At 39.0% G+C, this 25,422-nt stretch overlaps 1 protein-coding gene and 1 long non-coding RNA gene across 4 annotated transcripts in view; one reads left to right on the top strand and one right to left on the bottom strand.

Moving 5' to 3' along the window:
* Positions 1-17,488, top strand: part of HACD2 (3-hydroxyacyl-CoA dehydratase 2) — a 23,882-nt gene extending 6,394 nt beyond the window's left edge. For 2 of the 3 annotated variants that reach the window (XM_032693463.1, XM_032693464.1), the window contains exons 3-7: positions 145-163; positions 5,976-6,064; positions 11,861-11,982; positions 12,630-12,808; positions 13,487-17,488. In XM_032693463.1, the coding sequence (XP_032549354.1) occupies positions 145-163; positions 5,976-6,064; positions 11,861-11,982; positions 12,630-12,808; positions 13,487-13,569 (492 nt within the window). In that variant the 3' untranslated portion in view covers positions 13,570-17,488. The remainder of the gene's footprint in view (positions 1-144; positions 164-5,975; positions 6,065-11,860; positions 11,983-12,629; positions 12,809-13,486) is intronic. The other variant, XM_032693465.1, reaches the window with a different exon arrangement.
* On the bottom strand, positions 9,546-25,422 carry LOC116789538. Its single transcript, XR_004358072.1, has 4 exons — positions 24,883-25,422; positions 17,732-17,810; positions 11,284-11,385; positions 9,546-9,607 (listed from the first exon to the last, which is right to left on the bottom strand). It is a non-coding gene; the product is annotated as an uncharacterized LOC116789538 (long non-coding RNA).

Genomic DNA, 25,422 nt, shown 5'->3' with positions numbered 1-25,422 from the left:
TTTAGCATGGGCAGCAGAGCTAAATATTAAGCTTAATCTTTGAAAAGCAAATATTGAATCTTAAGCTCTTGTAATAGAACTAAATGTGTGTCTAAATTGCTTAATTTGAAATATTAGTGATTTGAATTTTTCTTTTTGTTCTAGATTCTGCACTGTGCACTTGGTAAGTGCTTGCAAATTTTCAGTTTATTATTGTTATAGAAGACTGCAATTTTAGCAATGTATTAGCACAAAAAAATCATGGTCTGTGAATTGACAGATTTAATTCTTGCTTAACTCACTAGTTTTTCCTAGTGAGAAAACAGTGCTTGAGCTCCTGTCTGGGTATTCACTAGCCACTGTTTAAAGAGTAAGATGGCATTAAGGTTCCTAAAGCTGCAACTACTAACTTGCTGTTTTTCATATTTTTCATATATATTATACAAACAGTCCACATACTGAAGGGTCTGTTAGATTGTGGGTTCGTATTGAATTCCTGTGGGGTTTTTTTAATAACCAAGTGAGGTGGTTGGGAGAACTTAAACTTGTATACAGGAACGTGTCAGCAGAGGGCAGTCTGGTTCTGTAGCTGATGAAGTAGTTCTGAACCTCCTGAATAATCGGTTGCTCTGAAAACGCTGTCTTAAAGGGCAGTTTGTAGGCTGTGCACAGATCATCCCAAGAAATGAATGATCATATATACCCCTCAAATTAATGGAAAGGCTTCTCAGAGTAAGCTATACATATCATCTTCCTGCCTGTGCTGCCAAGGCAGTCCTTACAATGCTGTTTAATTTTACTAAATCTCAGTTACTGGTTTTTACAAGAATAAACCATGCTTTAAAAAAAAATAATCAGAAATTAATATTAAAATGTGCCGGTTTTGAAGTCTTATTTAACAAGTGGCAAGAAGGACAAGTTAAGTCTTGGAACACTGGGAAAAAAGCCTTGCAGATAAAATGCTGGTTTTACTGTCCTAAATCAGTAATGCTCTGCTATTTTATTAAGCTAAACTTGTGTGCAGACATCAATGTTTACTAGTACTAAATCTAAGAGTGTAAAAAATTTAATTAGATTATCTTTTCCTCATACTTGTGTCCATACAAATCAATGAATAGCAGGAGAAAGTGCTGTGTTTCACCTTCCAGGCTGATGCAGAACAGCAAGCAAGATGATTATACCAGCTGGTCTGTGAACAAAACTAATAATTCTGACTCAGTTGATTTGAGATGTGGATCCATTTAGCCCATGTTATCCTCGGTAGCACAATTTAATATTAGTGAAGAGAGCCATTAGTGGAAGGTTGCAACATTTTATACCATTATTAGTCTATCTATTTGTTTTCCCTAACGAAATTTTTTTACAAAATACTTATTTTCTTATAACTGGCCCTGGATTTTTTTTTTCCTGTTAATGGAAACACTTGTCAGCTAAATAAAGAGAGGGGCTTTTGCACAGCTGGTTGCACTGCTGATGTTTGCTGTAGTCCTACTGACTCTGGCAAAAGTTTCTATGCAAGGAGAAACAGGCAATTTGCAGATTCCTTTGCCCCAACTAAACTAATTGCTCTAACTAGAGCTGTAATTCTCTGTCAGTGGAGGAGCTTATCTGTGACAGATGGCTGTGTGTATCAGCATAACTTTTCTCTCCACATCTTTTCAGCAGAATCTGAAATGTTAGCATCTGTGAGGCAAGTTCTTCAAAATATGAAGATTGATAGGGGAATATCTGTCTAGCATGGTTGAGAACAGAACTTTGACATGTGGCAAAGATTTAAAAAATTAAGGAGAGCTCACATGGAAAGGAGGGAACACATAGCCCAGAGACCAAGAAGAGGGACCCATCATCATGGCTGGGCTTCACGAACGAAGATCCGGGAAGGACTCTACCCACATTTGTTATAAGTGCACTGGTGGCTAAAAAGGCCAATACAAGATAGACAAGTCTGATTGCAAAAGGCACAGCAGAAAGACTCCTTAGGTGGTGTATTCTGCAAGGCACGATTCTTTCTGCGTTGTCTTTTCTCCTCGAGAGTGATCCTGCGGGCGTTCTCAAAAGAAGTAGCAGCATTATGGATTGTGTGTCTCCAGAACTCCTGATTTGAGGCCAGAGTAGACCAGTTATGTTGATCAATATGGCCAAGGCTGAGATGTTGTTTCAGGGAGTCCTTGTATCTTCTCTTTGGGGCTCCTCTCTTGCGGCAGCTGGTGGCAAGTTCACCATAAAGCAAGATCTTAGGGAGGCAGTGGTCCTTCATCCTGGAGACGTGCCCTGCCCAGCACAGCTGTGTTCTCAGCAACATGGCCTCAATACTTGTGACTGCTGCTTGCTCTAGAGCAGATGTATTGGTCACATCATCTGACCAGTGGATATTTAGGATTGTATGGAGGCAGCGTCGATGGAAGCGTTCTGGGAGTTGCAGGTGGTGGCGGTAGATGACCCATGATTCGGATCCATATAAGAGAGTAGACAGCACTATGGCTCTGTAAACACTGGTCTTTGTACTTTTCTTCAGGTGTTTATTTCGCCAAACTCTTTTATGAAGCTTTCCGAAAGCACTGTATGCCTTTGCTAACCTGTTGTCTATCTCCCCATCAATCTTACCGTCCGAGGAGATGAGGCTACCTAGGTAATTAAACTGCTGGACTGATTTGAGCTCTGATTGGCCAATGGTGATGTGGGGATGAAGGAAGACTTCCTGGGGTGCAGGTTGATAGAGAACTTCTGTCTTCTTTAAGCTGACTTCCAGCCCAAAGAGCTCAGCAGGGTCTGCAAAGCAGGATGTTAAACATTGCAGAGCTGCTTCTGTGTGGGCGACAAGGGCGGCGTCATCAGCATAAAGCAGCTCCCGGACAAGATGGTCTTGGTGTGGGCCTTCAGTCGCCTTAGGTTGAAAAGGCTTCCATCAGTACGGTATCGAATGTAGATACCGTCCTGATCATCGAGGTCTGCTGTGGCCCTTTGGAGCATCATGCTGAAAAAGATTGTGAATAGGGTTGGTGCGAGAACGCAGCCTTGTTTCACACCATTGGTTATTAGAAAGGGTTCATCTGCCAAGGGCTGGCGAGCTTGGATGCTGACAGCGAGGTCCTTAGGACGTAGGTTTAGTTAGAGTGTCCTCTTAGATGGATGGCCTTACAGGGCTAAGTGGGCTCCATCTGCCTGGGTTTGGAATTAGGATGACTGCTGGAAGGCTAGTGAGCTCATCCTGCCCCTGGACACATTTTATCTGACCCTTCAGTTTTGACCTATCTGGCATGAGAGACCCTACCAGAGGCATATATTACCGCCAGCATAGCTTGCAACCTCATAAGGGCACACAAGCTTATCCCCCACTAAAATGATTAGGGCAAGCCTTTCACTCCTTACTTTTCCTGAGCCACCTACACTCAAATCCAGGGATATTCCCAGGGACATTCGCCCACCCGCAACTCTCCAAGCAGGACTGCCCTGCCCACCCTCCTGCTGGTCTGGGGACCCCACGGCCCGCCAGCCCCCCTCCCCCTCCCCCAAACTGGACTGGCAAACCTCTGTGTGCTCCAAAGTTCCTCCTCCCCTCTCCCTCTGGGACCACAGCCCCCACCGCCCCCGCTGAGGTCGGGAGCCTCCTCGGCGTGGCCAGAGCCCATGTAATTACTAGAAAAGGGCTATACAGAAAAGAATCAGTTTAGCAATTCCGAAATTCTCTGGAATTACTTTTCTGAATCAAAGACATTATGCAGACACTGATATTTTCTGATTAAAACCGGAGCAAATAAAGACTTTTCATTTTCTCTTGACCATTTTATGTTTGCCTTTAGAGAGAGCATTGCAGAAGATATGGGCCAGCATTGTTTCTGACTAGCAGTCCTTTATACTGTAAGACCTTTCTGAATATGTCAACACAAAGTACAAAATTCTAAAAACATGCATCTTTAAGGGTGTTCTCTCTTATCATACCTACACTGGTGCTTAATAACTATTAAGGAGAAACAACAGGAATGAGAATAATCATGCAGTTCAGCTGTTCTCGTCAGCCACACAGCTTGCTAGCAACAAGAGATGGTTTCCGCTGTGGAAGATCCTGTGGAGTAGCAATAGTCACCCGTGACTTCTGTCTTGTCAGGAGCTGCAGTAGGCAGTTGCTCATTCTTCATCTTTGCTTTAGCCATGTTGTAATGACCAGAATCAAAGTATTTTTGCTTCGCATAGAGCTCTGCCATGGTGCAGGGCACGGGCAGGCAGCCCCTCTGGGGCAGCCTGGCGGCGGGAGGCGGGTGGGAGGAGGAGGAGGAGGAGGATGCTCAGGTGGCGGCCCGTGAATGGAAAGGGAACATGCAGTTCCTTGACTTGTGTAGCAGACAGACCCCAAGTGTGGGAATGGCACTGACAGAGAGATGGGAGAGCTGCTGACTGGAGGAAGCTGGTATGGAAAGAAGTGATAGGAGCCACCAAAACATAGAAGAAATAGCGCTACAGGGAATTGTGAAGGGAGTGGAGAAAAACAAAGCTTTGGTGAGTACAGGCCCATCCTGCAGAATCACTGCAGACCCAGCCTTTCTCCCATAGTATTGTTCACCAGTGACTCTCTGGTAAGCCAAAGTCAGCACTGGTTCGCTGGTTTTGCTTTAGCCTGCTCAATTCGAGAGACTTGGGACCTGTAAACTGTGCACACATCCTGTTCTCAACTGGGAACCCACTGGGCCAGAGGAAGCACTTGTTGGGAGCTGGAGGATTTCCTGCTGGAGATGGGAGGCTTAGTCCAGGATCTGGAAGAGGTCTGGGCAGGGCTTACTTGCTTCCTGGTTCCAGACTTGAGCCCTCTGTCAAGCACTGTTCTAGCATGTGAAGTGTTGTACAAGTGATGACAGATACTTTTAAAAATAACAAGCTTCAGATTGACTGTCAGGTACCTGTTGAGTGCAGTGAGTAAATAATTAGAGGCAAATAAAGTTTACGTGAATTGTAGCTGGTGAGTCACTTACTTTGACCTCCTGTTTTTGGCATAGATTGGCATTGTCTTGGATGTTTGTAGGATTTTCCTTGCTTTGTACTCTGAAAGAAGCCTAATGTCAATTGAAATAATTCTGATGAAATTGCTTTTGGATTTTCTTGTTCTTTCTTCCTCTTCCACTTTACCACTTTGGTCTTGACATCTTCCTGAGGCTTTTTTGTGTTGTTTGTTGTGATCTGCATTGGTTTTAGAAGCCCTTTTTACTGTAACTTAGGAGCTGTACCTGCTCTTGCGTTCATCTTCATCATGCTATAGGAAGCAAATAAAACTTTTTGATGCAAAGTTTAGAAATTTTATGTAATTTGCAGTGTAAAACTATTCCTACTCTGTGAGACCTGGGTGTGTAGGATGCTTTTACTGGAAGTTTAATCTGCACCTCAGAACTTGCTTGGAAGAACCAGTGATACCTGCTTCCTTGAGAAATCTTCAAGTTGTTTCTGTACCTACCAATGCATCAGCTTTTTCTTGGGGTTTGTTTGTTGTGGGTTTGGGGTTTTTTTGAGTTGTATTTCCAGGAAGGAATTATAAACTTTGTATCTACCAGAATATGGGCTAGATTAGTGTTTTTGCAAAATACTTTTTTGCTTGCTGGTTTTTGGGATATATTCTGCAAAACTTCTTTATTGTTTTTTAAATCACAGTAATGAAGAGTATCTTCGATATTTTAATCAAAGATGTTTATTTGAAAGACTGTATCCCAGAAACTGTTCGATTGAAGTTATCTCATCTTATTCCTGTATTAAGGAATGTGCTGTGATTGCAACAAGACCAATTACTTTTATTTGCATTTTGATGCAGAAAGTCTTGTCAGGAGATTGCATTGCATTAGGCTGTATAAACATACCATGGGACAGACTTAATACTTTCAAATAAAAAAAAATTACATGCTTTCCTGCCAAAAATTTGAAATAACTGGACTTTGGTTTAACTGTGTTTTATTTCCCCACCCCTACCTCTCACCCTGGTAGTCAGGACTATTTCCTAATTGCAAAATATCTTTCAGGCATTGTTCCCTCTTCTGTTGTTCTGACTGCTTTCCAAGTGATGTCAAGGGTTTTCCTGACGTGGGCAGTAACACATAGTGTAAAAGAGGTAAGTCAAGCTACCAAATGGATAGAAAAACTCTTGATCCATTCTGAAAAGCAAGTGTTGATCACTGTCTTATTTTCTTTAAAATGTCTTCTATTTGTATCCCAACATGTGAAATAGTTTATGTGAATTTCTGTGGATCAAAAAAAATAAAAATAGACCTGAAGTAATCTTTTCTTGACAATCAAAGAGAGCGAGGTCTGATTCTCTCACTGGAAGACATCTAGCTCCTGAAATAAATTTTCCAGTCCTTACTGGAAGTTAGAGGTTTCAGTGTGTAATACAGAGCCTAGAATTTGGGACAGCATTTTAGTATTGATCTCATTAGTGCCATAACTAATAGCAACATCTCCTCTCTGCCCCCTTCCTGTATGCACAATTCACTTTCTGTTCCAAGGCTTCTGAAGCTCCCCCTCCACTGTTTGTCCACAACAGTGCCTCGATGCTCTCCCTTATCACTCTCCAGGATAATCTTTCCTCTGTCCCTCATTCAGTTTTCTTACATTCAAGTGTAGGTGGGTTTTGGGGCCTGTGTGTTTTTCCTCGTTGCTCATCACACAGTAGTGCTGTACTTTATACAGATCTCTGTAGAATCTTGTGGTAGATTCCATGTTTTTTGAAAATTATTCCTGACAGCTATTTTAAAATCTAAACATGCTCTAATTGGTACAAGTTATACTGACTGACTCTTTTATGCCATCTGAAACCTTGTAGTAGCCCAAATATGCTGCATCTGTGCTGGAGTTTCTTCTTGTTAAAGAAAGAAATTATCCTTGATGCCAGTGTCAGCATGGGTGCCTGAAATAAGTGACAGTCATCTCGTGTCATTATATTTATAAGATCATTTGTGACTTGACATGGAGAATGTTTAAGGAGCTTCTCTCACTACCAAGTCTTCAGGGAAGCTGCTTTCTCTTCCTTACTCCAAACCTGTTACCAGACCATCCATCCACATGTAGAGTAATGTAAGTCACTGTAGTTCTTATTAATTAACTACCTTTTCTGATATTATGATGTTTGTTCACATGAAATCTTAGTTTCATGCTATAAAGCAGAGGAATGTTATTTTTCTCAATAAACTTAAAATCTTATAAATATTTTTCTTCTGATGGATTTCCCTTTTGGTGCAAATTAATGTACTTCGGTCTCTGTCAATTCACTGAAATAAATTCTAGATTTTGAACAAAAAAAAGCCATAATTCCAAAACATTAGGTTTAAGATACATGTATAAAATACTTTTAAAGAAATATACTTGTAGTTTTTCTTGTTACCTGTATGATGTTGGGATATCTGGTGCTTCATAAAAAAACATTAAAATTTTTTTACAAATTGTCTCCTGGTTTTGAAGTAACCCATATATTGAAGCTTAGATTGCATGGATTAGAAGTATTCCACATGTTGTCTGTCATCAAAGAAAAGCCTGTAATATGATTGTGGGTAAGGTTTTTTTGAAACTTATGCCCACATTCTCACCGGAGAAAACCGGCAAAATGGGAGAAAACGAGAGCAATGAGTTTAGCCTAACATTTGACTTTTATCAAGGGTTCTTTCAACAACGTTAAATGCAGATTTTTTTTCCTCACACTTGTGTCATCTTTTGGTTAAACTATTGCAGTAGACTATATTATGTGTTACTTTTTTTAATGTTTTAGAAAGTGGGCATAAGAGTGGTAAGGATGAGGAATCCTGTGATGAGTTTTTGACCTGTGACTTAGAGCAAATAAATAAGAGGCTGTATTCTGACCCCTCCCCTTCCCCCAGCCAGGGAGCATGCAGTCTCACCTGGGGAGATGTATTGCAAGTGTCACAAGTGTTCTACTCTTTCTAAAGGGCTGTCTGCACAAGTGAGCTCCATGGTGAAGTCCAGGATTAAATTCTCACACAGCTTTATGGAACTTGTAAGCTATGCAGTTGCATGATGAGGTTCTTGTAAAATAAAACACAGTTTTCCTCTTTAACTCTTTGAGTGAGACTTGTTCAGTATCTTGCTTTTCCAGACTGTTTTCATATATAATGTAGTTAAAAAAGAAACGTTTATTGCATCCCTCCTCTCCGTCAGGATACACTTCTAGATATGTGATGTGATTTGAAGCATGCTTCTTGCCACTAACATGTTTGTGCTTTTTGTTGACTTCAGTGCTGATGTGTTGTTAAACTCAATATGAAATTATTTATAATAAATGTTAAAGCATGGCAAATGTTAAAGCACTGCACACTTCCTTGGGTAGCAATGAGATTCCCCTTAGCTCCACCATAATTCAACTTTAACTCCAGTTGTTGGTGTAGTGGAGGAGGGCCTGGCACATCATACAGTACTTGTTATCATTTTGTCATTACACCAGAAAGGAATCAGTTCAGTGAATTTTACTGTTTCCCCTACAAAGGAGGGAAGAACATGAGCAGCCTGGCATGAAGGGCTAGGAGGGTGTAGGCATAGGAGAACAGAAAGTGCCCTTCAGTTCAAAAGATGTCTTTCTGAATTTGTGTGAACAGTGAGATCATCTGGTGACATCATGGCAGACCTTTGTAGAGTTCCATTCTGATGGATAATTCTGTACCCAGTTCTCATGGGTAATTAAAAAATGGTGTCAGCAGGGATTTATTGCTTATCCCATTGAGTTCAGTTACAGATAAGTTGCAGATAAAAATAGTGCATATTTAGAGGAACCTTTCTAGAACACACAGTCTATAGATGCTGTGGAGATGACAGCATATAGAGGTGGTAATTAAGACTTCAGTATCTACAGTTATGAATTGATATCTCCAATCTGCAAAGCATACTTACTTAAAGAGGGAAGAACATCTTAATTCATGGTATTTAAGATTAACTTCTAGTAAAGGAAGTCCATGCTGGAAAATTCAGAACTCTTGCTGAGTGCATTCGAAAAGCCTGATTCATCACTGCTTTACATCTATGTAAAAATCTTTTTTTTAATTTTTTTTTTTAAATGTTTTATTTTTTAATTACTGCACCAGAGAACCAGCGTTTTGGACAGAGATATGCTGTTCCAACAGTTTTCACGATTACAGTTGCATAGTGCTGCTGGTTTTACTCTTCTGGACTGGATTGCTCAATTATGTGTTTAGCTGAAATTTTCTGCAAATATGTCAAACTGTTACTCTTAACATGGAGAAATTTCCCTTTCCATGCATAAGGAAACATTAAAAACCTCTCAGGCTTTATTTTGTCAACTCCCAGTTCTCATCTTTGCATCTTAAAAGGCTGTGGTTTGTTTTATATTTCAACCAACATTTTCTGCTATTCACAGTATTGAAGATAAGCTAAAGTATATTCAGGACTCTGCTTGATGATATATTGGCTTGAAACACATGCCAAAAAATTATGCCTGTTGTATGATTGACCCCTATTAAGGCAGTTGGACAAATAAGTGTAAAATGTGTTTTGACTTGTGTCTAATGCTTCCTTGACAGACTGGCATGAAAAAAGTAGAGGAAGAAGAACTGAGTTCTGAGGGCAGCATTGGGCTCAGTGGTTTATTAAAGGTCTACTGTGTCTTTGCTGTACTATCCCCCTTATCTTCAACCTGGAAGAGGAATGATGCAGATGCAGTATTAGCAGTGCCTAAATTAATAAGACTGTTTTGTAAATCAGTTCCCAGGGGTTTGATAATGTGCATCTCAGACCTCTTTATTTGAGCTACTGAAAAATTGTCAGTGCTCGAAGAGATGTTCTAATAGCAACAGACTTGTGACAGATATGAGTGTGTAAAAAACATACCTTTTAATGATAATCACCCATTTCCAGTTTTCTTTCTTCCTTAAGTAGGGACACAAGCTATAAAGCACAATCAGTAATGCTTTAAGTGACCTTAACAGGGTTGTGTGTGTGTTTCGTAACGATGTGAACTGTTTTAATAACTTAAAGTACATGGGGAAGACTAGACCTGTGAAGGCAGTGTTACAGAAGTCCTGTGATAGACCTGGGTTGTGACTGCCAGATTTTCTACTTCCACCTGTATGATTCACTGTTAGGTTCTTGTCCTTGCTCATGTCCTTGGATGCTACTTCAAGCTAAAAATTTTTGTTTCTTGACTTTACTGATTCCCATAGCTAGGGAAAGAAAGCAGTGGGGTTTCTAAGTACAGGTTGAAGTCCGTGACACACATTTAGATGAACTCACTAGGCTGCTACTCCCAGTTTGACCAGAAGATGCAGCTGTGGAGTGCTTGTGAAGCACATTGCTCCTTTGGAACAGCATCATCTATGAAGTGTTGTTAGCTTTTCCCTGTTAAGAACTAAGTCTTGCTTATAAAGCAGACTTCAAATAGGATTAGGATTCTGTAGCAATATAAAAATAGATTTGGACTCCTGTCTGAAAATCTTCAGATAATTTTTGGATTTTGCTCTTTTATGATGATGCAAGGTAGATTAATACATAAATAAATTTTCAGAGTTTCATGTGTAAAATGAACAAGGTGCGTTTGCTGCAAAACGCAGTAGAAGTGACCTGAAGCATTATATGCAGCAGAACACAGAATAACAGCAGCCCTACATTCCAGGATAGCTCAAGATTTATGTACAAATTTTCCTGGGTTTTGCAGTCTGTAACAAAGCTTTTTCTGGGTAATCCTCATGACTGTTTTCATACAAAAATATATGATCAGTCCCCTCCTATTATTTTTGTTCCTTTTTTTTTTTTTCTGGTACATGTACTTTGCTCAAGATGAATAGAGTGCACCACCCACACCTACAGACTTCCTTTTCCCTTTTTTCAAGAGTTGGAGGAAAAGAGAAAATGTAGGCCCTGTTGTTGAGCTCTTTTTGTTCCCACGGTTGAGCTCTTTTTGTTGGGGCTCAAGGTACTTGTACAGCTGGGAAATCTGTTGGAGGCTTGAGGGAGAGGGGAAAGACTGCATAAAAATCACGTCTGTTCTCTCAAGAATTTGTAGTGCCAGGCATGTGACCCCATATCCACTACTTAATCACTGTTACTCCATCTGAAACTTGAACCTCATAATGATGATCCAAAATCTAATAAATATAACAATTCATTTTAAAACACATGCTTCTGAAGATTAACCTTCAAAGTATGGGGAGAATCAAAGCTGGTTCAGTGATGTGTAACTGACAAAAGCTCCAAGAGGTGTAAAGCAGTGAAACATGATGCAGTGCCTTGAGAGTAACATTAGAGGAACTATGCTAGATACAATAGGCAGAAAATGGAGCAAGGAAGAGTGAATCATGTAGTTGTCAAGCTTACCTGAGGTGAGACAATTTGAGCTGCTGTTTCGTCTCTCCTGCCAGCCTTGATTCTGGTGTTAGCTCTTTTGGTGCTGCTTAAAAGTAAGGCCCAGTTTCTCACCTGGAGAGAGAGGAAAACAGGGTTTCTACTCAGAATTAGCATGAACAGGAGCAGAATACAAAGTGTGAATCAGATATCAAGTGTAAGAGTAATCATCCTTTCTGCTTGCTGCACTCAGAAACAATCATAGGACTGAAATAGGAGCTGGTACTGTTCAGGAACGGGAAGAGTTCTGAATTATACTCAGTATTTTCAGGATTTCTTGTACCAATTTACCTTGCTCAGAATGTGAGATCTTAAGTTACCCGATCACGAAGCAGAGCTGTTCTTAAGCAACTAGAAAAATACAGAGCGTGATAAGAAGGTTTTTTTACTGTTGTTACTAATTTTGCTTTTAAGCTCATTCTTGGAGTCTGTTCTCTAAAATGATGCAGTAAAGCAACCCACGGGAATTGATTTCTGTGAGGTTTTCTTGGGTCTGGTGAGTAACTGGTGATGCTTGAATTGATACTGAGCTTTTTTTTCTTTCTCACAGGTACAAACTGAAGACAGTGTCCTCTTGTTTGTAGTGGCCTGGACAATCACTGAGATTATCCGCTACTCTTTTTACACGTTTAGCTTGTTAAACCATCTCCCTTATCTCATCAAATGGGCCAGGTTGGTAGCACAATAGAAATCACAGCCTTAAAGCACTGATTTGACAGAGATATTTATCCTGTAAAATAGCTGCAGTACAAAAAATTAGATTTTGCCTTGAGGTAGTTGCCATTTGTGAATGTGACTTTCCAGTTTCTTTCTAGCACATTTTGGAGTTAAAAAAGATCTATTTCATTGTAAGCTGAAAGAGCAGAGACTGATATTTAACAGTAAGGGGTGACAGTAAGGAAACTGACATTTAACTGTAACTCTTGAATCCAAGGGTTATACTTGAAATAATCTTTAAGCTCATCGATTAACATCAACTATATTTGGCACCCTTTTCAGTGGTATAATGACCTCCACCAAAGAGTAGTATAATGACATTCCACCAAATGAAAGTAGTAAATTTGTGAGGGGGGAGAATAGTTTTACAGATAGTATTTAGATTCTCAAAGGTAATCTTTATGTATTTCACACTGTTTGCTGATTTGGACACTTAGCTTGAAATAACGTTCACACCTTGCCATGCTCTAATCAAATAAGAACTAAGGAAAATAAATACTGAGTTGAGAATTTAAAATTTGAATATCCATAATATCATTTAACAAATACTTTGTCAGAGTTTGTTGTAACTTTTAATTCTTTCTGTAAATGTTTTGTTCTAGGTACACTTTGTTTATAGTATTGTATCCAATGGGAGTCTCAGGCGAATTACTCACAATATATGCTGCATTACCCTTCGTCAGGCAGTCTGGCTTGTATTCCATTAGTTTACCTAACAAGTACAATTTCTCTTTTGACTACTATACATTCTTGATCCTGGTTATGATCTCTTACATTCCAAGTAAGTATGAATTTGTTAGGTTTTTTAGTATTACTAGCTGTAATGGAAAAGCTAATAATTGTGGGATTAACATACATATAACTGATTTAGGCTGTTGATGACCTTGTTTAATTTTTGTACGGTTCACAAAGGTTGAATGCCTCATAGAAATTTTAGCTTTTGCTGTTTATGTTCCATCCCCTACTTTATTGTTCTGCAAACAGACTGTGTAACGTAATCTTAGAAACAAGAGGAGAAAAGGCTTTGCGTGGAGGATAGAGAGAGAAAAGAGGCACCAGTTCATATAAAGTGACATATATTCTGAAAAAGCAACATTAGAATTGCAAGAAATGAAACAAATCTGGAAATTTCATTCTTTTGGAAGGGCTTTTTCCTCCCTGCAATCATTTTTCTTTCTGTTGTGTGCATGTAATCTGCTTGTACAGGCAGAGTTAAATATGGCATTTTGCATTTCATTAAAAATGTGATTGCTCTAGCAAAAAATAAATAATACCTGAAGCCTAAGAATCATACCACTTCTTTAAAGTGTAAAAGGCAATAGATAACTTGAGCAAAAAGTGGATAAGCGTGTTCTCTTTTAATGGAGAACTGGTGACCTTGGCTGTGTGAATCTGCATCTCACATTGACTTGCAAACCTCGCTTCAAACTGTATTGACTTGAATCTGTTTTCTCTTCAGTCTTTCCTCAGCTGTATTTTCATATGCTACACCAGAGGCGAAAGGTACTCTCCCACACTGAAGAACATAGGAAGTCGGAGTAATTCCAACACTTTTTCAGAACTTTTCAAACATCAAAATGCTGCAGTTTTTCAATACCCAGCACATTTGTAAAGAATATACCAAGATAAGTCAGAGGTAAAAGACCAATAATTTAGCAAGAATAACCAATAAATCTGATTCCAGTGAAATCCCAAGTGTAAAACGTTGAAATATTTTCAGCTTACAGTGCTTCAGAAAACTTTTAAACTTTATATGGCTTGGCAGTTAACATTTTCCTTAAATGATGTGCTAAATGATTTTCATTTATTATTAAATGCCTGAAGGTTGCAGTATGAGTGATGAAGTTGTACCCACTAAATGCCTGAATTGGGATTATATTACCAATACCTCTTTTTTTTTAAGTGCTTGACTGCATGCCAGAAACTGTATGTATTGCTGTGAAAGCAAACAATATGCTCTGGAATATTTCAGGATAATGTCAGAGACTTCAGTGGAGAATGTAATCTGGCCAAAGTGTTTGAATTTAGAAAGGTAGGTTGTGTATTTAAAAGGTGACAGGAACAAGAACAAGAAACCAATTATGGGAAATGAAGGGAATGTAGTTCTTTAGGAATTTAAACAGTACAGTGTCTGACCAGAGTGTGTTCTCTGAAGATCTTGTTTAAGCTGAGTACACAAATGCAAATGTTAATTCAGAGGCTGTAATGCTTATCTGAAACATTAAAACTCCTTTTAATTACTGCATCCCTGGATACTTTTTTACATATTAAAAAAAATTAAAATTAATACTAACTGTAATATTTCTAGTGATACCGGTAATGAATCTAAACAAGATAAGGAGGCAAGTCACCAGAAATGTGTGCAGTTCTCCCTTTTTTCCTTTAAATTATCATCTTTAATCACTGTCAGTGATACTCATCTTTCAGTGCGGAGGACTATTTGGTCTGCTCTGGAATTATCTGGGGGCCTTGTTTCTCAGCCTAACTTTTCTTAAGTGACTGGTGTGTATCACTGTGGCACATTCAAGCAGGCAGTTCCAGGCACTCAACTTCTGAAGTGTTGCAAAGTCATAAACTGCTCTTTTGAAAACAGATTATCTCATGTGTTACATGCTGCTTTTGCAGACTGGACAAGCCTTTCGTCATCCGTTCTGTTGGAAGAGTGGAAGAACACAAAGTTATATTTTCCTCGGTGCTTCCTCTGGGTTCTCTGGCTTAGCTTTCCCTTGGGAAGGTAAAACAGAGAACAAGAAAGCCTTGTAGTGAGGCAGAAAGCACTAATGCTGTGTGAGCAGTGCCCCAGGGTATTAAGAAACTTTTGATGGGGCCAGAAGGGTAGGGAATGGAAGGGGCAAAAGGAGCAGGGAAATGAACAGATACTCAAGCAAAGACAAAAGGAAGTGTAGGTTATGGCCTTTGCTCTGTTAGGAATTGATAGCCAAATAGTGTTGTGTGAACCCAGTCAGGGTCACTAGACACCACCACATGGGTTTTTCTGGCTTCCCTCTTATAACATTATGATTTGGTGCATAAATGAGGTGTGACCTGTACCATGCTACCTGCAGTACTGGGCTTGTGCTGTGCCTGCCAGCACCTCCCCCTGGACGTGCTCAACACATCCCAGCTCTCCCTAAACAGCGCCAGTAAGTACTGAGGGCACAGGCTTTCTTTTCTAGCACTTGGGAAGAGCTGGATTTACAATTATTTAGGTTTATGCTTGTCAGAGCTATATTTTTTAAAAAACTTTGCATTTTTCAGTAATTTTCTTTGGCTCCATCAAAAGGTCTGAATTTTCCTAATTCTCAGTATATAGCACATTTCCTGTTCAGACACAAACAGGGCTGTTATAAGCAGAGAGAGGGTAAGAAACAATAATAATCTTTGCTTCTATTTTAAACACTTTGGAGCCTATTATTGACTATTCAAAAACACAAGAGGCTGTACCAAGGTGGGTGTTGGTCTTTTCTCCCAAGTTACAAGTGATAGGACAAGAGAAAAGTGCCTCATGTTGCACCAAGGAAGTTTTAGATTGGATATTAGGAAAAATTTCTTCATCAGAAGGGTTGTCAAGCATTGGAACAAGCTGTCCAGGGAAGTGGTGGAGTCACCATCCCTGGAGGTATTTAAAAGAAGTGTAGATGTGGTGCTTAAGGACATGGTTTAGTGGGACTTTACAGTGTTAGGTTGGACTTGATGACCTTAGAGGTCTTTTCCAACCTAAACAATTCTGTGATTCTATTACTGTGGCCATATACAGCCTCAGACTGGTTTTGGATTCGAAGATGCAACAGTTCAGTTAATTCCTGCATTAGGTTATGTGCTTTGTTGTCATCTGGGAAATGTTACATTATACTGAACTCGTTTGAAAGTGTAAATTTCCACCTCCGAACAAAACATCTTTTGCTTATACTTACTGTTAAAGAAAGTGATGTCAGTATTTCTGAAGGATGCCATCTAAAAGATCTGATTTCCTGATGTACTTAGGTTATTGGATATTGTCGATGCTCAGCTCCTGAACTTTCTTAATTTGATTTCTGGACCCAAATAAAAGATTTGGTTTCAAATTTGTTGGTCCAGTTTGGAGGAAAAAAAATGGCTGTGTAATACTCCAATATGAAACAAACTGCTGGCTCTGCTGATGAGAAAGATATAGTCCAGATCTGTGTACAGTACAATCAGATAGCACTGGCACCATGGAAAAGCAGAGCGTGCTGCCAGTAGGGAGGAAATCTGTACAACCAACACCTTTACTGAATAAGCTTTATCACGGAATATTTACTTTAATTGAAAATATTAATTTACCACACAAATGCAAATAAACTACAGACTTTTAAAAGAAAATACTTTGCTAGTAAGAAATTTTATCAGCAAAGTTGATTTATAAATTATATTCTGAAGTATGAACATGCAGTTAGTATGTACAAAAATTCAGCACTTCATCTTGCACTGCTTTTTCAAGTTTATCTTCCATGGAAATCACTGGAAGGTGATCTTGAGTGAGAACTGTAGGGTGATGCCCTAATCCTCTTTGGGTTGTTCCTATTGACTTTGGTCACACATGTGGGGTTTTTCCTCATAAAATAAGAAATTTCCCCTCATCTGTCACTGAAGTTGTAATGGGCTTTGTGTGAACTCTATAATAGAAGCTTTGATTGGTACTGTTTGTCACAAATGTAGAGGGTTTTATTTTCCCCACAGACTATTTACTTAGCTTGCATGTTCTCTATCAGCATATCCAAACCAGCAGGCGTTCTCTGCTTTGGTGTCTCTGTTGTGTGCACTGGTTCAGTTGACAGCACTTTATGTTCTACCATGCTGGCTTTGTCTGAGTTAGTCACTACCCTCTAAAAGACCAAGGCTCTTACCAGTGTATAGTTTACAACTGGAATTGTAGAAATGTTCATATTGTAAATTACAGTAAGATGCAGGTTACAGTGCAGATAAATTGTAATTTTTCACAATGTGATGTTTCTATTAAAGGTGGGGGTTTTTGTTATCATAATGAAGGTTGACATTTGTGTGGACCAATCTGCAGTGTCATTTGAAAACCTTTTTCAGCTTAAAATTTTCATCAAGTATACATCAAATCATGCATTTTGATGTATATGTCAGTGAAATTTGGGTGAAAACTATATACAGTCATTTTTGTATTTTTTTCTATGTTGTGAAGAATAAAATTGTAATTTTATAAGTCTGATTCACTAAGATTATTATAAGTTAAATGTATTTTTTGTATATTTAGGAATCTTATATTACCTGGAGCTCTGAAAGATGAAGCATAGACTTTTTATGCATGGTTGAAAGATATTTCAACTTGATAATGCAGTGAAATGGTTTGTATGCTAAAATACTAATCTTTGTTGTTGCCTTGTGAAATTGATTCTGTGCTCTCTGCCTGGACTTGGCCTACTGATCAGTGGTACTAATTGCTATAATCCAAATAAAATCATTCTGAACAAAATACGTTGTACTGTTACTGTTTAAGGAACAAAAGCAGACATTTTATAAATGTGAATTAGGGCTGTATTTTTATTCATTTGTATATAACGTGTACCTTGCAATTGACAAGATTTTTTTAGCATATGTAACTCTGGAGCTCAGGCAAAAGAATTAGGAAACTTCATACTGTTATGAAAGCTCTGCCTTTCACTTTCAGAAGAGGTACTCATAACAACACATTAACTGTGTCAGCACTCAGACTTACAGCTTCCTGAAGGATCCTCAATAGAATGTGAGCTCTTTGTTCCCCTGTTGTCATTTGTAGTCTGGATGCTGATGGTTTTCTACAAAAACAAAATTGTTTGAGTATTATAAATATAGTGGAATGCTTAACTAATGCAATGGAATACTTCAGAGTTCATCTACTAAATATAATATGTCTGCTACCACGGCAACGTTCTTAGCGTTTTTAACACTTCCTGAGAGAGATTTAAAAACTGTGTCTAGATGGCATTAATGCTCATGAATAACGAGTTATAATCCTCTAATAGGAACTGAGTAGTAGTTGCAGAGTGAGTGCTATTATTCTGGGCATATGCTTGTCATAAGATTGCACAACTACAGTGATTTTTTTGTTGATTGCAGCCGGGGTGAACTGATGTTGTCGTGCCCAGCATCAGCACATGTCCTACGCATGATGGCTGTGACTTAGCACTGCTGTGTAATTAAAAACTCCTCTTTGAAATGTTACTCCCTGAGTGGTGGTGCCAAGATCTGTTTGTGCCTTAGAATAACTTCTGCTGGTTATTTGGGTTTCCTCTTTGCATTTTGAAAACAGCATGTGTGGAAGCAGTTCTAGTTCCCTAAGGTAACATTAAAAAGTATGAACAGCATAAGGATTCTGTGTTTGCAAGCAATTTAATATCACAATAGTACATAAGGCTCATCTTAAATAAAGCACTGGCAGTTCTTGACATTAAGACTTGAGGAAGAATCTGTGCTGGTGTGCTGAGTATAAAATAAAAAGATGTGAATATCTGTATGATTCATTTGATATGAACTGAGCATTTCTACAGTTGGGATTGATTGATTCAAACCACCCAACTGCTTGGGACTTTGGCTCAATATCAAGTAGCTTTTAAATTCTGCTTCCCATCTCCTAAACAGATACTCTTCCACACTTGTCAGAAGTCTTCTGAAAGTAGTAAGAGAATTAATAAAGCTTCTGAAGGCTACCTTTGAAACAGTTGGAATTTCAGATGTGGGTGGAAAATTTAAAACTCTTAATACTGTTGATCTCTGATCTCCAGAATAATACTTTACAGATGGGAAAGAGCCTAAAGCCCTTTCTATGTCTTCACAAATTATTGGGCATTAATAGTGTGAGAGGTGTATTTTTCTCTTTGATGTGCTGACATAGATAATGTGATAATATTAGGGAAAGAGATGTTCCTGTCAGTATTATATCTTAATTTTTCTAGTGGTTTAAGTAGATGCATATTATTTCAGTATTCCACTATAAAAGCATAATTCACAATACATAGAAACACTTCCATGTCTAGTTATACTTGTACAAACTCAGTGTCACAGCAAACTGCCTCTCTGTAGATGAAATTTATTTCATATAGTTTATACATAAGAATTTGACATTGCCTGGTACTACGTGAGGATGATATTATTGGGAAGTTCTTTGGTGGAAGTTTTTGCAGAGGCTTATTCAACTGAATTGTGAACACTGAATTGCATATTGTCCTGTCTTTTTGACTCCTGCTACAGACAGTCTGCACAGTCTTCAGTGAACTGTTATCACTTGCAACAAGTGTTCATTAAAACTTTATTTGAACAGCTGAACTCACAGAATCATATTTACTGTGTAATCTACATTCAGCCTCTTGGGTAATACAGTGGGTTAGTCTCATTCTACAGTGATAATCTGAAGAATATAGAGAGAGAGATAGAGGCATTTCAGGTATCTTCTTTAAAATTAGTTGTAAGTTGATGTCAATTTAAAGGTCAGCCCTATTTTTTTTTCTAGCACGCCTACAGAAAATATCAGTTGTGGAGAGGATATAGGAAGTGGAGAACCTTCCAATCAGCCTAACCTTAGGTTGCTTTTGTGAAATCAGTTTGCCTGTTAAAGGTTTCTTTGGGTAAAAGACAACCTCTTCACTTACTGGATAAGAAAAAGATACTGAATGCTCGTCTTCTCTGCTAAATGACAGTCAATAAAGAGATGAGGTGGAAGAGGAGAGATACTGGAGGATACAGAGCTCTACCACTGTGCTTCCCAAAGAATATTTAAGTATTGACAAAACACAAAACTTTCCTCCTTTTTCTTTTGGTATCCATTAGTAGTTGTTGTTGGGCGTGGGGTGTTGTTATCTGGCTTTGGGTTTTTGGCTGGATTTTTTTGTTTGTTTATTTTTAAGGGAGAACAGCAGCACTTAATGGAGATGCTGCAATGTTTTGTCTGGTGCGCTGATGACATGAAGTTCCTTTTGTTCTTCTCCGGGTGTTTATTACAAGATTATAGGGAACTGGGTGCACTGGCTTAGGTGCTTTGTTTTAGTCCTCTGTTCCTGTGTATAAACTACTGGGAAAGTTGCTGGTTTGAGAGTATTAGATATGTTTCCTTACCCAGCTTTTTGGTGCAATTTAAATTAAGTAAACAAAGTACTTTGTCAGCAGACTGGAAGAGCGGAAAAAGCTTTCTTGCATCAGCAAGAAAATGGATGTGAAGTTGAAAGTCAGACATTGCTGGTTGGTTTACTTAGTAAGACTGGAAATTACCAGTTTAACCCTACTAGAATTAAACTGTACAATCTGAAAATACTGAATTATTCTTCAAAAAGTATTGTCAAGTCAAAGAATGTGTGGAAACCTGGTCTAGGTTTACAGGTACATTCAAAAAGGGGCAGAGGTAAGCATTCATGGACTACTGTGCTCCAGGTTCCTGGTGATGCATAATTACACATCAGGCCTAACCTTGCCAGATTTTGAAGAAATAAACTGCTGATAGGAAGATGTAAAACTACTACAGACCACTGTTGTTAAAAATCATATGATTTAGTTATTTTTAGTTACATGTTTTAAACTGATACTTGTTTGCAGAATAAGCTATCATTGGAGCCCTATGATATGAATTCTTTGGAATAAATGTGATGTACAATGTATTGTTATCTCTCTTCTGTAACTGTGTAACTCAGAATAACTTTTCAATAAAAAAATGTATGGTTTTGTATATTTTTATTCAAGCCTGACTTTCTCATGAAAACTGATTGGGCAGGTTTTTTTCTGGCTGATTTACCTGTTCTTGACTGGGACTATAGTCACTAAAAAATACTAGCAACATTTGAAAGGAGGGTAGAGATGTCAGAGGAATTCCCCCAACTTGTGTCTGTGTTTAGCTCCAGATCATCTACAGCAGGTGCTAATCTCATGTCAAAGTAAGTGAGGGGGGTGGACTGAGAAAGTAAGATGAAAACATTTGAGTCTAAATTTTTCTAGTCATGTGCTCAGAATAACACTTTTCCATGCACCCTCTTGAGGTTCCTTCATTAGTAAAGTATCAATCTGGATTTTTTCATGGCAAATTTGATGGACTAAACCACCTGGCTCTGAGCCCTGGTTTCAGGTGTACTAACTGTGGGTGTCAGGGTAGTGGAACTTGATAAGTTGCTGGTGTACTCAGTTCTATAATGACAAGTTCTATTATGCGCTTTAGGGATGTGTGACCTTAACTATTGGTGCCCCTTAGCTAGTTGGGCTTGTACTGCAGATAAATACAGTACTTGTGTAAGTGGAACTTCAGACAGCCTCACTACAGCTTGTGTAAAGGTATTTGATAAATAGGTTAAAACTATAGCTTATGTGCCTAAAACATAAATGTTCTGCTCTGAGCTTCATACAGGCTCCTGGCGTCTACTTGGTACAAACATTCCTGTCCTGTCCTTTGCTGTTATCCACAGGTGAGCTAGCAAGGCTGAATGCTGAGTAGGTAGATGTGCTACAGGTAACAAATGAGCTGCTGTGTTCACATTGTTTGTCAAGAACTGGAATCCTTGGCTGCTTTTTTCTTATTGTCAGGATTATGTGAAATCCCTGTGAATGACCACAGGAATTATTTGTGTTATGGTGAATTCCATGATACAGTCCTGTACTGGAAACATGCACATGCATATGTTACAGATCTGCATCCCAGCTTTGCCTGTACTACACAGCATGGACATGCAGATATATTTTATTTCTACGTTTGGGATGAAATATTGTGGGTGCTGCTGTGAAAAGGCTGATAAACCTGATTCAGTAAGCACCTTGTCTTGCTAGGCTTCTGTGTACCTTCCCCTAAAAGAACCCCAAAAGTCAGTTGTGAGTCAGGTTGTTTTGGGTTGGGCTTTTTGTTTATTTTTTAAGTCACTGTGGTTTTGTGTTTTCAGTTTTCTCAGTTTTGGTTCTATTCCTTGTGAATCATCAGATTATTGGGAGGGGAGTTGTGTAGCGAGAGAATTTATAATAGCAGCTCGTTCAGTTTAAGTATTTCATGCCTCCAAGTTGGTCTCTGGGTTTCAGAGGGCTGCTTTGGATTGTGCAAAGATAGTCAGTGAAAGGGCCAAGAACCTTGTTTTATAAAAGTGTCACTAATTTAGGGAGCATAGATATTTTAAAATTCTGGATTTAATACGTCCATAAACCTTGTAGTGCATGAAGGCCATGAAGAGTGAAATGTCACATGGGTATTCTGAGGTCACTGGATGTTATTCCTCATTTTAAGTAAATAATGGAAAGAAAGAATGCTAATGTTTATCTACTGCACCTGTTGTAATAATAATAAAGTAAAAAATGTTTTTATACAAATTTATGATGCTACACGTGAAATCAGAATTCATGTGAATTGTTTGTGTGTTGAAGAAGTTCAGATCTGCTTCATGTAGCTCTCTGTTGTTTCCCTCATGCCTTCTTGAAAGTTCTTGTGGAGTTGACATAATTCTAGTGATTTTGTGCTGGTGTTCTCTAAATCTTCTATGTGCCTACGTACATTTAGGTATTTTAACGAGAGAAATACTTTTTGAAAAAGAAGCAGGGTTCAATTTTTTTCCAAAATTTTATCAAGACATGATTGAAGGTACTGAATGAAATTTTGCCCAACTGCCCCTCCCTCGCTGCCCCCCCCCCCCAAAAAAAAAAAAAGCTTTTACAAGGGGGCAAGTAGAATTTGGGAAGGCTAGGCTAGACTGGAAGGTGGAACATTACCCTTTCTGAGGAAGGAACAGTAAGTTTCTCTGTTTTGGTACTACACAGTCTTGTGATATTTATGTTGATCTATGAACAAAGCAAATAAATATTCTCATTTTACAGTTTAGAATACAAAGCACACTTGTATTGATTAAGGTCATCATTGTTTGTAAATAGCCATGTTGGGTCTGAGAAGTTCATCATGTGTCCTTTGCAGCCATTCTTCAGAAAATGGCTGAACTAAGTTGTGAAAGGAAAAGGTAACTCATATCCATGTATAAATTATTAACAAAAAATAATTGCCTTGTAATGTTGCCTTGAATGTTCTTGTAATAAATGTTAGGCATTTTTAAATGAGTTTACGGCCATTCAGGATATGCTGTGGTTTTGTCATACCTTACTGCCATTTATAATCAGGTTCCTGACTTAGAAACAAGAGCCAGAGCTTGAAGAAACTGCATATTAGAAAGAAAGGTGTAGGTAAAATGCCCATAATCTGTATCCTTAGTATTACAATATTGTACTCATTACCTTTTTTCTATTACCATTCTGACATGTGAGATCCAGTATCATGATCACCTGGAAGCAGGCATTAGATTTAGTATTTTTAGTATCCGTGTGGAATCTTACATCTTCTTTTTCATAGCCCTATATATGTCCTCATTGTGTGAAGTACCTGATTAGTTGGCACTACTCTTATCTTCTAATACAGCATCCTTGCTGTTTTCACCAGTTATGGATTGCCTGCAGAATCTCTTCCAAATGCACCTTTCTTTAAAGGTGACACCTCATATTTACCTGTTTGTAAAGTTACAAACTTTCGGTTTCCTCTGTAGCAAGGACAAACTTTTTTCCCTTTTGGCTAATGAATTTTTTTTAAAAACCCCTAACTTTAATGTCTTCAGCTTCAGCATCAATTGTTGTAACATTAGAAAAAAAAGCAAAATTATTCATAGGTCAAACAGAATGACATAGTTAAAAGAAACATGTATGATACTCTAGAGTTGAAACTACTCTTCTCTGGTACCTGTATATGTAAACTTTCTGGAGGAGGGGCTACAGCTTTACTGTACCCTGGAATCCTGCCTAGGATTCAGGCTTCCAGAGGCTATCATGGTGCAAAAGCTAAGTAAGACCTGACTTAGTCTCAGTGGTGAAACATGAGAACCTTAAAATTACTTGGCCTGAGCAATGCTTTGTTGATACCCAGAACTAAATGTAGTAAGATGTTGATGTTGAATGTCCTTGGTTCTTACACATGCCTTCATAGTATTTTTCTGTCAAGCAGAATTTTAGACATCAAGTTGTTGTGCATCACCTTTCTCTCTTTACTTGTTTTTGCAGTTGTACATTTTTGTGAAAAAGTGAGATCTTTTACTGCTGGCTTTGAGAGAAGAACTCCAAAATGGGACTTTGTGTACAAAACAAAAAGACTCATCCAAATTTACGACTCACTGAAGAATCGTTTCACTGTCTTTATCCCTAGAGTTCAGGCACTGTGCAGCCAGAGTAACCGACCACACAGTTCTTGGGTTTTGTTCTACTCGAGTAGAAGAAAAGTAGCGTATGGATAGTGACAGTGTTGTATAATATCCCAAGAAAAGATAAATGCCATCTGAAAGACAGTGGTGTTTAAAAATGTCTCCTCGTGGAAAGCAAACTGTGAATGCAGTCTTGATCAGCTGCAGTATGTAGCATCTGGCAGGAAAATGCCATGTAAGTGAGCATCATGGTATAATAGTTGTGTGCAATTTTTAATGAAAATCTTTACTCACTCCTGGTGAGTAAAAGATGCTCTGTGGAAGCAGCTGCTGAAAATTCAGCATATGGTTTTGCAAATGCACAAAGGCCTGTGTTGCTGTAGTTTGTGGAGCTACTTGCACGTGTAAAGGACACGTGAAGGGCTTGTGTTTGGAACTTTATCTGGTTTTTTTCCCCACTGTAACCACCAATACTACCTCTCTACAAACCTTGCTTATCTCTGTCACTTGATAACCACAGCTTCAGCACTACTACTGCTAAGGACTACATGTGAGCAGGGATTTTCAGTGTTTGAACAAACATCTAGACAATTACCAGTTTCAGCTACTTAAGCTAAGCAGGTATCTGATTTGACAGTTTGCTTTTAATAAAACGTGATGGAGAACATCAAGCAATATTATTCTTAGTACACATGATGCTTACCTTCAAAACACTGTAAATCATTAATTAGCTCACTCGCATCTACAGAAAGAGTGGTTCACATGAAGGGACACTGTGGAGGAGTCTGGGGTTTGAAACCTGCTGGGAAGTGCCGTGGTCCCCTCACCATGCCCCCCCCCCGCCCAGGTTAGGGAATATGCTCTCCAGTGAATCGGTGCCACAGCGCTGCCGGGCCGACGTGTGGGCTGTAGCTCAGGTGGTTGAAAAAACAAGGCGAATCTAAAAGCCCGCGTATGTATTGCAGCCTCAATCCCTGTGTTAAGGAAGGTCCAGTGACAGGTGCTGAGGTGAAGGGAGGTTTCTCTGCGGCTTTATTCTGTTCACCAGTTTGGTCACCGGTGCTTGATATTGCCGCGTCTGTCAACCCGAGCAGGAGGCAGCTTTACCCCACACGACAGCCCGGAGGCAGAACACGGAGACAGCCCTGTTCGCCTCCCGGCGCGGAGCCAATCCCGGTCCCTGGGACGGATCCCACCCCTGGGGACGGATCCCACCCCTGGGGACGGACCCCGCGGGATCCCC

Source organism: Chiroxiphia lanceolata, chromosome 7 (assembly GCF_009829145.1).
Source record: "Chiroxiphia lanceolata isolate bChiLan1 chromosome 7, bChiLan1.pri, whole genome shotgun sequence".
Taxonomy (NCBI): Eukaryota; Metazoa; Chordata; class Aves; order Passeriformes; family Pipridae; genus Chiroxiphia; species Chiroxiphia lanceolata.
This window is presented reverse-complemented; position numbering and strand designations above follow the sequence as displayed.